The 13787-nt window shown below is 40.2% G+C and overlaps 1 protein-coding gene across 3 annotated transcripts; it reads right to left on the reverse strand.

Annotated features, from left to right (window-relative positions):
* Nucleotides 1-572: 572 nt before the first annotated feature.
* LOC103482477 (uncharacterized) lies at nt 573-12770 on the reverse strand. 3 transcript variants are annotated; one of them, XM_081601586.1, is made up of 6 exons: nt 12671-12770; nt 2075-2143; nt 1732-1782; nt 1338-1473; nt 945-1072; nt 573-813 (listed from the first exon to the last, which is right to left on the reverse strand). In XM_081601586.1, the coding sequence occupies exons 3-6, from the start codon at nt 1774-1776 to the stop codon at nt 724-726; spliced, it is 399 nt and encodes a 132-aa protein (XP_081457712.1). In that variant the 5' UTR covers nt 1777-1782; nt 2075-2143; nt 12671-12770; the 3' UTR covers nt 573-723. The 3 variants fall into 3 exon arrangements, with proteins under 3 accessions (XP_081457712.1, XP_081457710.1, XP_081457711.1); XM_081601584.1 differs by having other exon boundaries at nt 1732-1796; nt 12671-12769; XM_081601585.1 differs by lacking the exon at nt 2075-2143 and having other exon boundaries at nt 1732-1796; nt 12671-12757.
* Between the last annotated feature and the right edge of the window lie 1017 nt (nt 12771-13787).

Here is a 13787-nt window from a genome sequence, read left to right on the forward strand (position 1 = left end):
GGGGGCGTGGCAAACTGTCTGTCCTTCGCCATATGCATACAACTGTCTCTGAATCACACACGCATCTTCCGATTGGCACCAAACTGGATACGTTTGAGCTGTGTTCAATGCTAAAGAGCCCATCAGGTTTGAATTGTGATTTTACTCTGCAGCGCCCCCTAGGTTATCCCATCATCAATATCTCCTCTCTACATCGACCGATCTGCACCAAATTTGTGGTGTGTCGCCAGGGAACCATGCCGAAGTCAACGGTGCGAACTGCCTGGCGGACGCGCGCCTCAACTGTGCGAAAGGGTACGCGGTGGAAGGCTGGCGGCGGTGCTGGATCCCCCGCGGTGGCTATAGGCCGGAGCGGCGCTTGGCTGCTCGGGCCGCTTGAGGCTCCGCGGAGCTTTAATTATTTTTATTATTATTATTTCCCCAGTTTTTCTTAGCTTAACATAACTAAACACAAAATAGAATAAAATAAAAAAACGACAGCAGAGAGGTGGAAATGCATCACGTATGTAACTCAGATTATAGTCACACAAATTAAACTCAGATCTTTTCAAGTTATTAATGATTCTGTTACATTTTAGGGGATAAAATGTTTATTTTCTTATTTACAGAAGGATTCAGTTATTTGTATATTATAATGTACTTTGTGTTATATAAAAAAAGCTTAAGTGGTTAAAAGAAAAAGCCCATTTTTATCCAATTAACTGATTAATCGATTATTGAAGCTCATCCACTGCAGGTCCAGCCTCCTGCAGTTCCTGTGGGTGTCAGCAGGGGGAGCAACGAACCAGAAAACTGACTACAAACACCCAGGAGCTGCAGAATAAGAGGATTATAAACATTACAAACAGTTTGATCTGATTCTGAGCTTTAGTTCACAGAAAATAAACGACTAAACTGTTAAATTAAATGAAAAGCAGCAGCTGCACTATGACTGTTGTGCCGACCTCCATCTGCATCTTGAGCAGCTCGCTCTGCCGCTCCCTCTCCTGCTCCTTCATCCTCGTCTTCATCTCCTCCAGCTCCAGATGTTTCTCCTCCAGCTGCCGCTGAACGTCAGCATCTTTAGCTTCCACTGGAAAAACAAACAACAAAACCCTGAAAACTGGTTTATATGAAGCTTCAGACAAGAGAAACAAACTGTCATCCAATCATTTCAAACAGCAAAACTATGAAATCTGATGAGATAAAAACATTTTTCTACAAATAAAACGTCTGAAACGTGTTCTGAAACGTCTAAAAACTCAACTTGAATCAACATTTTAAAAAATCAAAACTAAAGTAAACTACTAAATAAATGGTTAAAAGTAATAAAAAGTAGAATAGAGGTGGAGTCTTACTCTGCCTCTGCGCCTGTGTCTGCGCCTCCTCTGCCTCTCTGCTGCTCTGCTGTCTGACGGCCTCTAGCGCCCTCTGCTGTCTGTCCTCAGCCGCTGCCATCTGGCTGAGCAGCAGCTGGACGTCGGACCGTCCAGCCTGCAGAACCAAACCAGACAAAATGAAGGAGTTTATTCAGCTTCATTAATCCACGTCTGGGAGAGAGGAGAGAGAATAAAGTCAATAATAAAACGAGAGTCAAATAATCAGTTAAAAATGACCAGAATAATGTAATAATTTTATAAGAACTCCTACATGAAAGAGCTGCATTAGCACAGAGTTAAAATGAGGAACATTTATATTCAGACTTTTAAAATCAGATGCTAAACACCAGAGAACTGATCCGTTTGTTTTCACCTCGGCTGTTCTCTCGTTCTCTTCCTTCAGATTCTCCACCTCCATCCTCAGCTTCTCGTTTTCCACTGAGACGTCAACAAAAACACAAAATTAAACAATAAAAACACAAAGTTTATCCCCTAAAAACAATAAAAACACAAAATTTATCCACTAAAAACAATAAAAACACAAAATTTATCTACTAAAACTCGTCTCTGTTGTTCCACAAACTGGATTAAAATAATTCACCTTGTTTGGAGCTTCAAACATTCACAGATTATTTAATAAAACAAAAACCCCGTCAGACACTCTGTTGGGTTTCTCTGGAGTTTTAACTCTTCCCACCAGCAGGAGGCGCCGTTACCTCTGAGGTGGCATTGCTGCTGCAGCGTCTGATGCAGCCGCTCCACCGTCAGCAGGAGGCTCTCCTTCTCTGCAAACAGCCTGAACGGTCAACCTGCTGCAAACTTTCACCTCAAAGAATCACTGCAGTAAAAATGACTTTTTTAAATCTGCTTTAGAGCAAACTGACGCAATGGAGTTAAAAATCGAAACTAAAAATCTAAAATTCAGTAAAATCATATTACTACCATAGTAACATTTTAAAACATCAAGAGAATGAGTTGATGTTAGATGTGTGCCGATCGATCGGCCACCGATCATAATCGGCCGATTTCCGTGAAAAAGTGTATAATCGGTGATCGGCGATCATTGGCTCTTGTTGCCGATACCGATCACCTGCTTCTCATTTCTCAGCCCGCCTGTGCAGCTGGTCTCCTCTTTCCTTCACACTGCGCAAACGCGCAGCAACAAATCCTAAGCGATGTGGAGCTATCACGCACTGAGTGAATGGGGACGTTTGCGTGTTGCGGCGGAAAATTGAAGCATGTCAAAATGCATCAACACAACGAAGCTAATACGACATAAAAACAATGCCATACTTGACGAGTTTGACTACATCGAGGCTCACTGCAGTAAAAAAAGACATGGAGGATCAGATAGCAGGTAAAGCAGCGCACAGCTACAATCACTCACCTGGATTAGCATGACGGTCAGAGAGCTAAACAAATAACCTGCAAAATTATTTAAGTCTTCGAGCTGCGATGTAAGACGCTGGTTCTGCTCTTGCTGTTGAACTGCTGCTACGCTACAGGTAGTAATATTTCACAGACGGAGCACCGCTTCTGCTCCACCTGGTAGTGACTCTCACACCGAACCTCTGTTTAAAGCTGCAGCATCTAACCTAAAAATACATTTTACATACGTATTAAAACTTTCGCTGTCCTAACATGAGACAGATAATCTCTGAAAAAATAATCGATCTCCTCTCTGCTCTGCATAATTACTCCGCTCAGTCAGAAACAGCCACTCAGAACTAGCAGTAATCAGCTAGCCGCCATGCTATCAGGAAGTTTTCATTCAGTAACTCAGGATTGTTTATTGTAATGGAACCTGTATTTGCCTTTGAATGTTAAGTTTTATACTTGAATTTTTTTGGCAATGTTGAGAGGTTTTATTTTGGCTCTTTGCATCATTTAGCCTCTTCAGAGCCTCCATATGTTATCAGTCTGTTAAAGATAGTATTACCGATAGCAGTACAATTTGCAGAATGCCTGTTTTGTTTAGTTTTCTTCTTGGAAAAAGTTATTAAAAACAAGTTTTTGTCTCTGTTAATTTATAGTTCCTTTTTCCACATAATGTAATCAGTAGTGCTTATGATAAAAAAAAATCATAATAATTATGTGATCGGAATCGAAATCGGCAGGAAAAAACCTGATCAGCACATCTCTAGTATTTAATATGTGAATTACAGACATGCAGCATCTTCCTAACGTATTCATACCCATGTGTAGTCAGTTTAGGTGTCCAGCCATGTTTTGGTCAAATTACAGTTTCCAGATGCTTTAAACATCTGTACAACTTTCACATCAAGATACACACACACACAGTCATGTTTTCATCACTTGTGGGGACTTCACATTGACTTCCATTAACTACAGCCTGGGCTGCACAGTGGCGCAGTTGGTAGAGCTGTTGCCTTGCAGCAAGAAGGTTCTGGGTTCGATTCCCGGCCTGGGGTCTTTCTGCATGGAGTTTGCATGTTCTCCCTGTGCATGGTGGGTTTTCTCCAGGTACTCCGGTTTCCTCCCACAGTCCAAAAACATGACTGTCAGGTTGATTGGTCTGTCTAAATTGCCCCTAAATTGCCTCTAAATTGTCTCTGTGTTGCCCTGTGACAGACTGGCGACCTGTCCAGGGTGACCCCGCCTCTTGCCCGAAACGTTAGCTGGAGAGGCACCAGCACCTCCTGACCCCACTGAGGGACAAGGGTGCAAGAAAATGGATGGATAACTACAGCCTAAGCCTTACCATAATCCTAATCCTATCCCTAACCATCACAGACCTAACCACTAACCCAAAAACAACAATTTCCCTCTTGGGGACCAAGAAAATGTCCCCCCAACGGTACCCATTTTCATAGACGTCGCATCTGATCGAACTCCTCCTACAACTTTTGAGATACAGACTTCAAACTCGCTCAGCACACACTTAAGACATTGAAGATGAAAAGTTATCAAAAGAATACTCGTACATCAAAGCATGTGGGCGTGGCTAGGTGTCAAACTTTGGCTTTGTACCATGAAATACTAAAATGCAATAACTTCTACAGGAAAAGTGACAACTTCATCAGACTTTCCATGTCTCATTATTGGCCAGCCTTGATCACATTCACAAGGTCATATAATAACATCATCTTAGCCACGCCCCCCTCCAACAGGAAGTCACCTGTTTTTGTCTGCCGGAAGTCTTACTTTTACTCTTAATCAAATGGGTTCTATGCTGTGCAAATTGATATAAAATGACATGATGATGAACTCTGTGTATGTTGGCTGCTAGCTGAAGCATGTGCTCGTGCCTTATTAGCAAATAGCAATGCCAGCCATGTCTACAATCGTCTCTAAATGAACCAGGCTTCATGTGATTTGCACCAGATATTTATGGCTGACATCAGTGAACCTCTAAAGAGCCCAATAGCATTAGATTATAACTTGACTCCACTTCACTCCCTAGGTTAATCAAACAGCTGTATCTCCTCTCTACATTGGCCAAACTGCATGATATGCTGCGGGCTGCACCAGAGAGCGCTGCTGTAAACACAATGTAGCTAATGTCAACACAAGTGACATTAGCTTTATCTTGATTGATACAAGATAAAGTATCAATCAAGCTGTTCAGATGCACATACATTCTCCCAAAACTTAAACTGTCATGATTTGTGGTTGTTGGTTGTGAGGATGAACACTGAGACCCAGGTGATGATGATGACGATGATGATGTTTATTATAATTTAATAAAGAGAAGCTCAAACACAGTCCAGTACGGGCAACACCGGCAGGAAAACTTGCACACAGCTAATACAGGTAGCCACTGAAACAACTGAACAACAAAGTATTTTAATTATACATTTAGATGTTTGCACGCCAGCTGGAGATGGGCACCAGCAGCCCTCCCAACCCCACTAAGGGACAAGGGTGCAGGAAAATGGATGGATGGATGGATTTAGATGTTTACCATTATTCAAATATAAACAAAATGCCTTTTAAATATTATTTTGTTCTTTACACACCTTTTTGTTGACGGACATGTTCAATTTCATGTGTCCCCAGTGCAGCGTAATAGACTTCCTCATGACATTTAAACTATAAAATATATTTATATTTATGTTTTTCTTCAATAAGTTGATTGACTGGACTACACCTTATTTTAATATGCAATTTAATCTACATAACCCCACATTGCAGACAGAAATAGGTTCCCATAAAGATATGAAAACCTGGTACACACACACACACGTTTGTTTCGCTGTCTTTGTGGAGACTTTCCATTGACCAACCAACCAAAACTTAATTCACACCTTGGACCTAAACCCCAAGACAGCATTTCTTCTTTGGGAGCAGCGAGTTCCCACAATGACAGAATGTGCCAGGAAAATGTTTCCCACAATGCATCAAATACAGAACACACACCTACTCACACCCACACACAACAGGCTTTTAGTGGCTTTGATGAACCAGTGATGTCACTCATGCACTGTGACATCACTGATGACTGTGACTCATCACCCTTTAATACCAAGTTCCACAGAGCAACTCATTTATCCTACATGTCCGAAAATCAGTTTCACATCCCTTGTACTTTAGAGCAACAAACAAAAACATGTCTAGAGACGAAGGTAGAGAGGAAGATGTGATGGGCGAGCTCGCCAGCATTTTTCAGGAAACACTAGTTGATGACGGCTTGGATAGACTGGAGAAGGAAAACAGCGAATTAAAACATATCGTGGAATGTCTTCGTTGTAAGCTCGAGCGCTCCAAGTCGAGCGAAAACGCTTGCTGGGAAAGAAACCTGCAAGCTAAATACAACATGGCGGCAAGCCGAAACAGAGAACTCCGTGCGGAGTACGAGTCGGTTCGTGCAGAACTTGATGACATGGAGAGCGAATATGAAAATACCAGAGATGAGGGGCGTCTTTTAGAGACCACCCAACAATCTCTGAAAAGAAAACTCCAGGGGATCCTGGCAGATTTGAAGACGGCACAGAGGATCCTGGATGAGAAATCTGGAGAGCAGGACAACCTTCGCAAAGAACTGAACATTCTCAGTAGCCTGGAAGCCTTTTGCAATGAAGATCTCGACACGTTACACAGGCAGAACACGATTTTGTGGCAGAGAAACGCTCTCCTTAAGTCGAAGATCAGAGAACCAGCAGAGGAGGGCAACCGGGCACGAGGTTCAGTTCTGAGGAAAGTGGGTAACTGGGCATTTACCACTTTGAAGACCATGTACCAGTCGGGGACCCTGAGGTACTGGGTCCCACCGTGGCTCGTATAGTTCCTCTGGTTAGTCTGGAAAACTGCTGCCTGGATCTTACTGGGTTTTCTTGAGTCGCTGGCTGTTCCTGAATGGAACTAATCAGCAGTAATCAGCTAGCCGCCATGCTAACAGGACGCTTTCATGCACTAACTCAGGATTGTTTATTGTAATGGATCCTGGCACCGGCAGGAAAACTTGCACACAGCTAATACAGGTAGCCACTGAAACAACTGAACAACAAAGTATTTTAATTATACATTTAGATGTTTGCACGCCAGCTGGAGATGGGCACCAGCAGCCCTCCCAACCCCACTAAGGGACAAGGGTGCAGGAAAATGGATGGATGGATGGATTTATACTAACTTTCCACCCTGTTAGGATGTTTCATTTCTGCCTTCAAAATGTCTAAAATTCCTTAAAAACCATTTAATGTAAGTGACATCAATTGGTTTTGATGTGAATTCAACCATGGAAAACAAAGTGAGCTTCAACTGTCACCATCTCTGTAGTCTTACTTTTACTCTTAATCAAATGGGTTCTATGCTGTGCAAATTGATATAAAATGACGTGATGATGAACTCTGTGTATGTTGGCTGCTAGCTGAAGCATGTGGGCGTGCCTTATTAGCAAATAGCAATACCAGCCATGTCTACAATCGTCTCTAAATCAACCAGGCTTCATGTGATTTCCACCAGATATTTATGGCTGACTTCAGTGAACCTCTAAAGAGCCCAATAGCATTAGATTATAACTTGACTCCACTTCCCCCCTTCGGTTAATCAAATAGCTGCTTCTCCTCTCTACATTGGCTAATCTGCATGAGATGTTGTGGGCTGCAGCAGGGAGCGCTGCTGTAAACAGTGGTGGGAAGTACTGTACTGAAGTAGAGTTTTCGTATATCTGTACCTTACTTAAGTAGATTTTATAATGGGTACTTTCTACTTTTACTCCCCTACATTTTACAGTAAGTATCTGTACTTTCTACTTCACTACATTTCTACAAAACTGCAGCGTTACTGTTACATCCAAGTCGCGTTGCTCTTTTCTTCCGTTAAAATGTGAAGTTCAGGGATTTAAGGTGGCGCCGTAAAATCCAAGCAACGTGACTTGGTGTCTGTTGTCACCCATCGCCTCCACCTTTAATCGCACGCGGAGCTCCAGACATGCGCAGTGGTTTCCTCTGAGCGGGAGAAGCTGTCTAATCGTCAGTAATATAATAGCATAAATCATAATATATGGCGACATGTAAAATCAGCAGCGCTTCGCTTTCACAGACGGTGAGGACTTCGTCCAACTTTTCGTGTCACTTGGAAGGAAAGCTTAAAGAAAGGTAAGATCTGTGGATGTGATGGTAGCTAAGCTAGCTGTACAGAGAGACATATGTTGCATCTGATGAAAAAAAGTTGTCACACATGCGCTGAATTATTGTGTGGAGGTGTTGACTGAGGTGTCGCAAATATGGGACAACGCTGTGACCAAAGTCTGCAATATAGTGATAGAACATTCAGGAACGATCCGATTCTTCTGGACGGATCTTTACTAAGTCCTAAGGACTGAAGCCTCACTTAGAGCCGTGCTCATTGCTAATTGATTTCGTTTCCTATCATGGTGGCAAACATCGCAGTGGGAGGGAGGATAAAAACAGTCACGATGCTCCTTCTGCTTGGTTACTTGTTGTGCCGTTGGACAGTGGAAAGATTGTTAGGAAAGATTGTGAAAAATGTTTATTCAGTAGAATTTAAAAAACATAATGTTAGATTTAGTCATTAAAAGTTTGCTATTCTGTTGAAGGTTAGCTAGCTAAATGTTGACCACATAAAGAGCTACAGGTAGATTAGTTAGAAAAGTTCCACCATGTTGCGAAGGCCTATTGTTATTGTGCAGATTAGAGAGCACTGGTGAACAGCATGCAATGCCAGTCTTCTCACTAATAAGGAAACCAATACCAGATGTAAGTGGCAACATGGCAATGTCATGGCAAAGGTCAAATAAAATATTGAGGAATTGTGTTCAATTTAAAAGTGTGTTCATGACATATAACAGTTATAATTTTGTTAAAAATGCAGCAGATTTAGTCATGAGTTCAAAATGTGACAAGATTTTTTTTTAAATATGTAAGTTGATTTTTCTTTAACATTACATAATTGATAACTTTTTGAAGCATGGTGCAACATAGTTCATGATTTGTTGAAAAAATTGTTTGAGTGGCTAGTGAAAATTGGATATTTTTCCCATGAAATGTAGAGATGTAAGTGGTTATCTAAAAATTTAACAATTGGGTGATTTTTTTTGCGGCAACATTCCATGTCCCCATGTTTTGCTTACTATTAATTTTTGTAAAATGTGCCAAATATTTACAACAAAGTATTTTAATTATACATTTAGATGTTTGCCATTATTCAAATATAAACGAAATGCCTTTCAAATATTTTGTTCTTTACACACCTTTTGTTGACGGACATGTTCAATTTCATGTGTGACCAGTGCAGCGTAGTAGACTTCCTCATGACATTTAAACTATAAAATATATTTATATTTATGTTTTTCTTCAATAAGTTGATTGACTGGACTAAACCTTATTTTAATATGCAATTTAATCTACTGAAACCATTTTCTCATTTGATATTTTCTTCATCTTGTACATGTGCCAATACTAACTTTCCACCCTGTTAGGATGTTTCATTTCTGCCTTCAAAATGTCTAAAATTCCTTAAAAACCATTTAATGTAAGTGAAATCAATTGGTTGTGATGTTAATTCAACCATGGAAAACAAAGTGAGCTTCAACAGTGACCGTCTCTGTACTTTTTCTTATCTTAAATATGTTAAACCTGTATATGTAAAGCTTAAAGTTCCACCCTGTTAGGAAAGATTGTGAAAAATGTTTATTCAGTAGAATTTAAAAAACATAATGTTAGATTTAGTCATTAAAGTTTTGTTAGTTTGTGGAAGGTTAGCTAGCTAAATGTTGACCACAAAAAGAGCTACAGGTAGATTAGTTAGAAAGTTCCACCATGTTATGTTCCACCCTGTTATGTTCCACCCTGTTAGGAAAGATTGTGAAAAATGTTTATTCATTAGAATTTAAAAAACATAATGTTAGATTTAGTCATTAAAGTTTTGTAATTCTGTTCAAGGTTAGCTAGCTAAATGTTGACCACATAAAGAGCTACAGGTAAATTAGTTAGAAAAGTTCCACCCTGTTAGGAAAGATTGTGAAAAAGATTTATTCATTAGAATTTAAAAAACATAATGTTAGATTTAGTCATTGAAGGTTTGTTAGTTTGTTGAAGGTTAGCTGGCTAAATGTTGACCACATAACGAGCTACAGGTAGATTAGTTAGAAAGCTCCACCATGTTATGTTCCACCCTGTTAGGAAAGATTGTGAAAAATGTTTATTCAGTAGAATTTAAAAAACATAATGTTAGATTTAGTCAATAAATTGTTTCTGATTTTGTTGAAGGTTAGCTAGCTAAATGTTGACCACATAAAAAGCTACAGGTAGATTAGTTAGAAAGTTCCACCCTGTTATGTTCCTCCCTGTTATGTTCCACCCTGTAAGGAAAGATTGTGAAAAATGTTTATTCAATAGAATTGAAAGAAACATAATTTTAGATTTAGTCATTAAAGGTTTGTAATTCTGTTGAAGGTTAGATAGCTAAATGTTGACCACATAAAAAGCTACAGGTAGATTAGTTAGAAAAGTTCCTCCCTGTTATGTTCCACCCTGTTATGTTCATGAACCAAATAAGGTAGAAATTAGGGGGAAAAGAAATAACTTCATGTCAAATAAAAAATTTTGAGATGATGGAATAGAGTTGCAGAGTAGTCTGAGGTATTATCAGATGTCTTTGCCATTTGTCTGTTTTCATTTCACTAGTTACCCCCATTGACTCCTGTGAGGGGAACAATGAGTACATGTCATGGAAAAATCCACTACAGAGATATCACATATTCTTGCCAAATAGAGCAAGGAAAAATACTCTACATATACTTTGACTTGAAAGAGCCAATCCTGCCCCATTTTGGCCGTTTACACACGTCGCATTTGATCGAACTCCTCCTAGGGATTTCGATCGATCGGCTTCAAACTCGGTCAGATTGTTCATAAGGCATGGCCGATTCAAAGTTATCAAATTCGTGAGTTTTCGAGCATGCTGAAGGGGTCGTACCAGGGGTCAAAGTTCACCGACTCACCAGAATGTAATAAACTGTTATATCTCTTACAAATAAACTCACAGAGCCACCAAACTTTCTGTGTGTGATCACCTTTGGATGACCTACGACACCCAGTTGTGAAATTTTGAGATTACCTAAGCCACGCCCCCTTAGAACAGGAAGTGTCATGTTTTACTGCGTACGTTCACTATCTGACCCCTTTCACCTAATCAACATGAAACTGTGTCCACAGACAGAAGACATGTTGGTGTGTCAGGGTGTCCAACCCCGTTTGGTTTGGATGCAGCAGGTGGGCGTGGTGGCGTGGCAAAGTGACCTTTAACGCCGTCTCCTTACGTTTGTCCTTGAATTCCACAGTTTAAAGCCCAGCTGCACCAAACTCACTAGGTTTGATCCTTGTGGGCCCCTCGACAGGAATCCAGTGTGATTTTTTGTGGGTGTGGCCTAATGTCTCAACAGCGCCCCCCTGAAGATTTTAAATAATCAGCCCCAAGCCATTCTTTAACCTAGAATTATGAAACTTGGTACACTTGTGTATCGTGTCAGGACCTACAAAAAAGCCTCCTGTAGCCATGGTCCAAACCCAACAGAAAGTCGGCCATTTTGGATTAAATTCGCCATTTGCTGTTTTTCACAGACGTCGTATTTGATCGAACTCCTCCTACAGCGTTTGACATACAGACTTCAAACTCAGTCAGCAGAGAGTTCAGACATTAAAGGTCTAAAGTTATCACAGGAATTTTTGTATGTCAAAGCATGTGGGCGTGGCTAAGTGCCAAACTTTGACTATTTGCCATAAAACATCAAAGTGACATAACTTCCACATACAAGGTCACAGCTGCTTCAGACTTCCTATGTCTCACTACTGACCAACCCTCATTACATTCTCATGGTCAGATGATGACGTAACCTTAGCTCCGCCCACTTTTAACAGGAATTCAGCTGTTTTTTCTACTGTATGTCTTATTTTTACTGAGTAATACATATGGAATTAATCTTCTACCACCTGACATAATATGAGCTGATGATGAACTGTGAGGATGAACTCTGACTCATGGGGGCGTGGCCAACTGTCTGTCCTTCGCCATATGCATACAACTGTCTCTGAATCACACACGCATCTTCCGATTGGCACCAAACTGGATACGTTTGAGCTGTGTTCAATGCTAAAGAGCCCATCAGGTTTGAATTGTGATTTTACTCTGCAGCGCCCCCTAGGTTATCCCATCACCAATATCTCCTCTCTACATCGACCGATCTGCACCAAATTTGTGGTGTGTCGCCAGGGAACCATGCCGAAGTCAACGGTGCGAACTGCCTGGCGGACGCGCGCCTCAACTGTGCGAAAGGGTACGCGGTGGAAGGCTGGCGGCGGTGCTGGATCCCCCGCGGTGGCTATAGGCCGGAGCGGCGCTTGGCTGCTCGGGCCGCTTGAGGCTCCGCGGAGCTTTAATTAGATGTGTTTTTTTATTTCTATACGGCTGCGTAATGTCGGTATCTAGGCAACCATGACGTCAGCGTACTGGGGGTCCTTTAGCTCCCGCCACAGCAACTTAGCTGACCTTAAAATTTCCTGTGTTTTTTTTTTTTTTTTTTGTCAATATTGTTATTAGTTTAGTTTGTGATAGTCATGTCTATATGGGATTTATAGAAATATGGAAGAGATTACCGGTTCCGGTACCGGTTCAATACGGGACGCAACCTTTAAACAGCCAAATACGGGTTAGGCGGCAACCCCATAGCACTTCAGCTGATGCTAACATTAGCTAACCTGATATACTAAACCCGGAGCAAGGCACAAAATATATAGCAACTGTCCTCATAAGCTGCATAAGATGTTATTCTCTGAATAAAGCATGGACACTTAGTAGCTGTTAATCAATGTAATATTGTGAAGATTACTTACAATTTGCTTTCTGCTACAAGCGGAATGGCGGAGAAGTTCTGAGAAGAAGAAGCTCAGTCTGTCGCTTCAGTCAGCTTTAACCAATAGGGAGACGTCTTACACCGCTCGTCCTTAATCCCTCCCCCCCACCCCCCAGAATGTTCATGTAAGCTTCCCCAAACAAATAAAGTTGTATAAGCATGAAAATAAATTCAACCAAAAAAAATTACACTCAACCAAAAAAAAATTACACTCAACCAAAAAAAAATACACTCAACCAAAAAAAAGAGATTCAATCAAAAAAAAAAAATAAATACACTAAACCAAAAAAAAGAGATTCAATCAAAAAAACTTTAAAAATGTTTAAAAATATTTTTATGATTAAATAGTTTTTATGACTTTTTTTTTTGTTTGAGAAGATTTTTTTTTTGATTGAATCTCTTTTTTTTGGTTGAGTGTAATTTTTTTTTGATTGAATAATTGTGAAACAAATCTAACTCCATACAGCACTACTGTGGTTTTTGGGTCACTAAAAATGTTGAAAAGTTTGACACCTAAATGTAAACCAATACAACCATTTGCCTTCAGAAAAAGTTTTAGTTTTTAGATGAGCAAAGCTGGTAGGCATTCAACAAAAGGCTTGCAGCTGTAGATGCTGTAAAATGTAATTTTACAAATTATTGACTTGGGATTTCTCTGTGCATTTCTTATGTAAGTAAATTTAGAGCCATGCATCATTGGGTTTTTTTTCTACTCTTCTGCGCTACTTTCTGTTGCCGTATGACATATAATCACAGTAGAACACATTGTAGTTGGAGATTGTAACATAAAATGTAAAAAGGTTGGCATGTCTTGAGTTCAACTGCTAAAAATTTCAATATAAAGTAGTTTCACTTCTTTTTTAGAGTGCTAACAAGTTGATAGGGTTGTTGGATAACCTGTTTGTTATCAATTTCAACCTGGATATTAAGTAAATGTGTTCAAGTTGTGTTTTTAAATCTAGAAATAGAAAATATTTCAGAAGATTTTTGGTTCTCAATAACTTAGATGAAAATCAGCATACATTATAGCTGAAAAGTGACATATCACTAGTCCTGTGTTAGGTGTTATTTGGTTTTCATGCAGGATTTTTAGATTT

This window comes from Poecilia reticulata, chromosome 20, assembly GCF_904066995.2.
Source record: "Poecilia reticulata chromosome 20, P_reticulata-male-v2, whole genome shotgun sequence".
Taxonomy (NCBI): domain Eukaryota; kingdom Metazoa; phylum Chordata; class Actinopteri; order Cyprinodontiformes; family Poeciliidae; genus Poecilia; species Poecilia reticulata.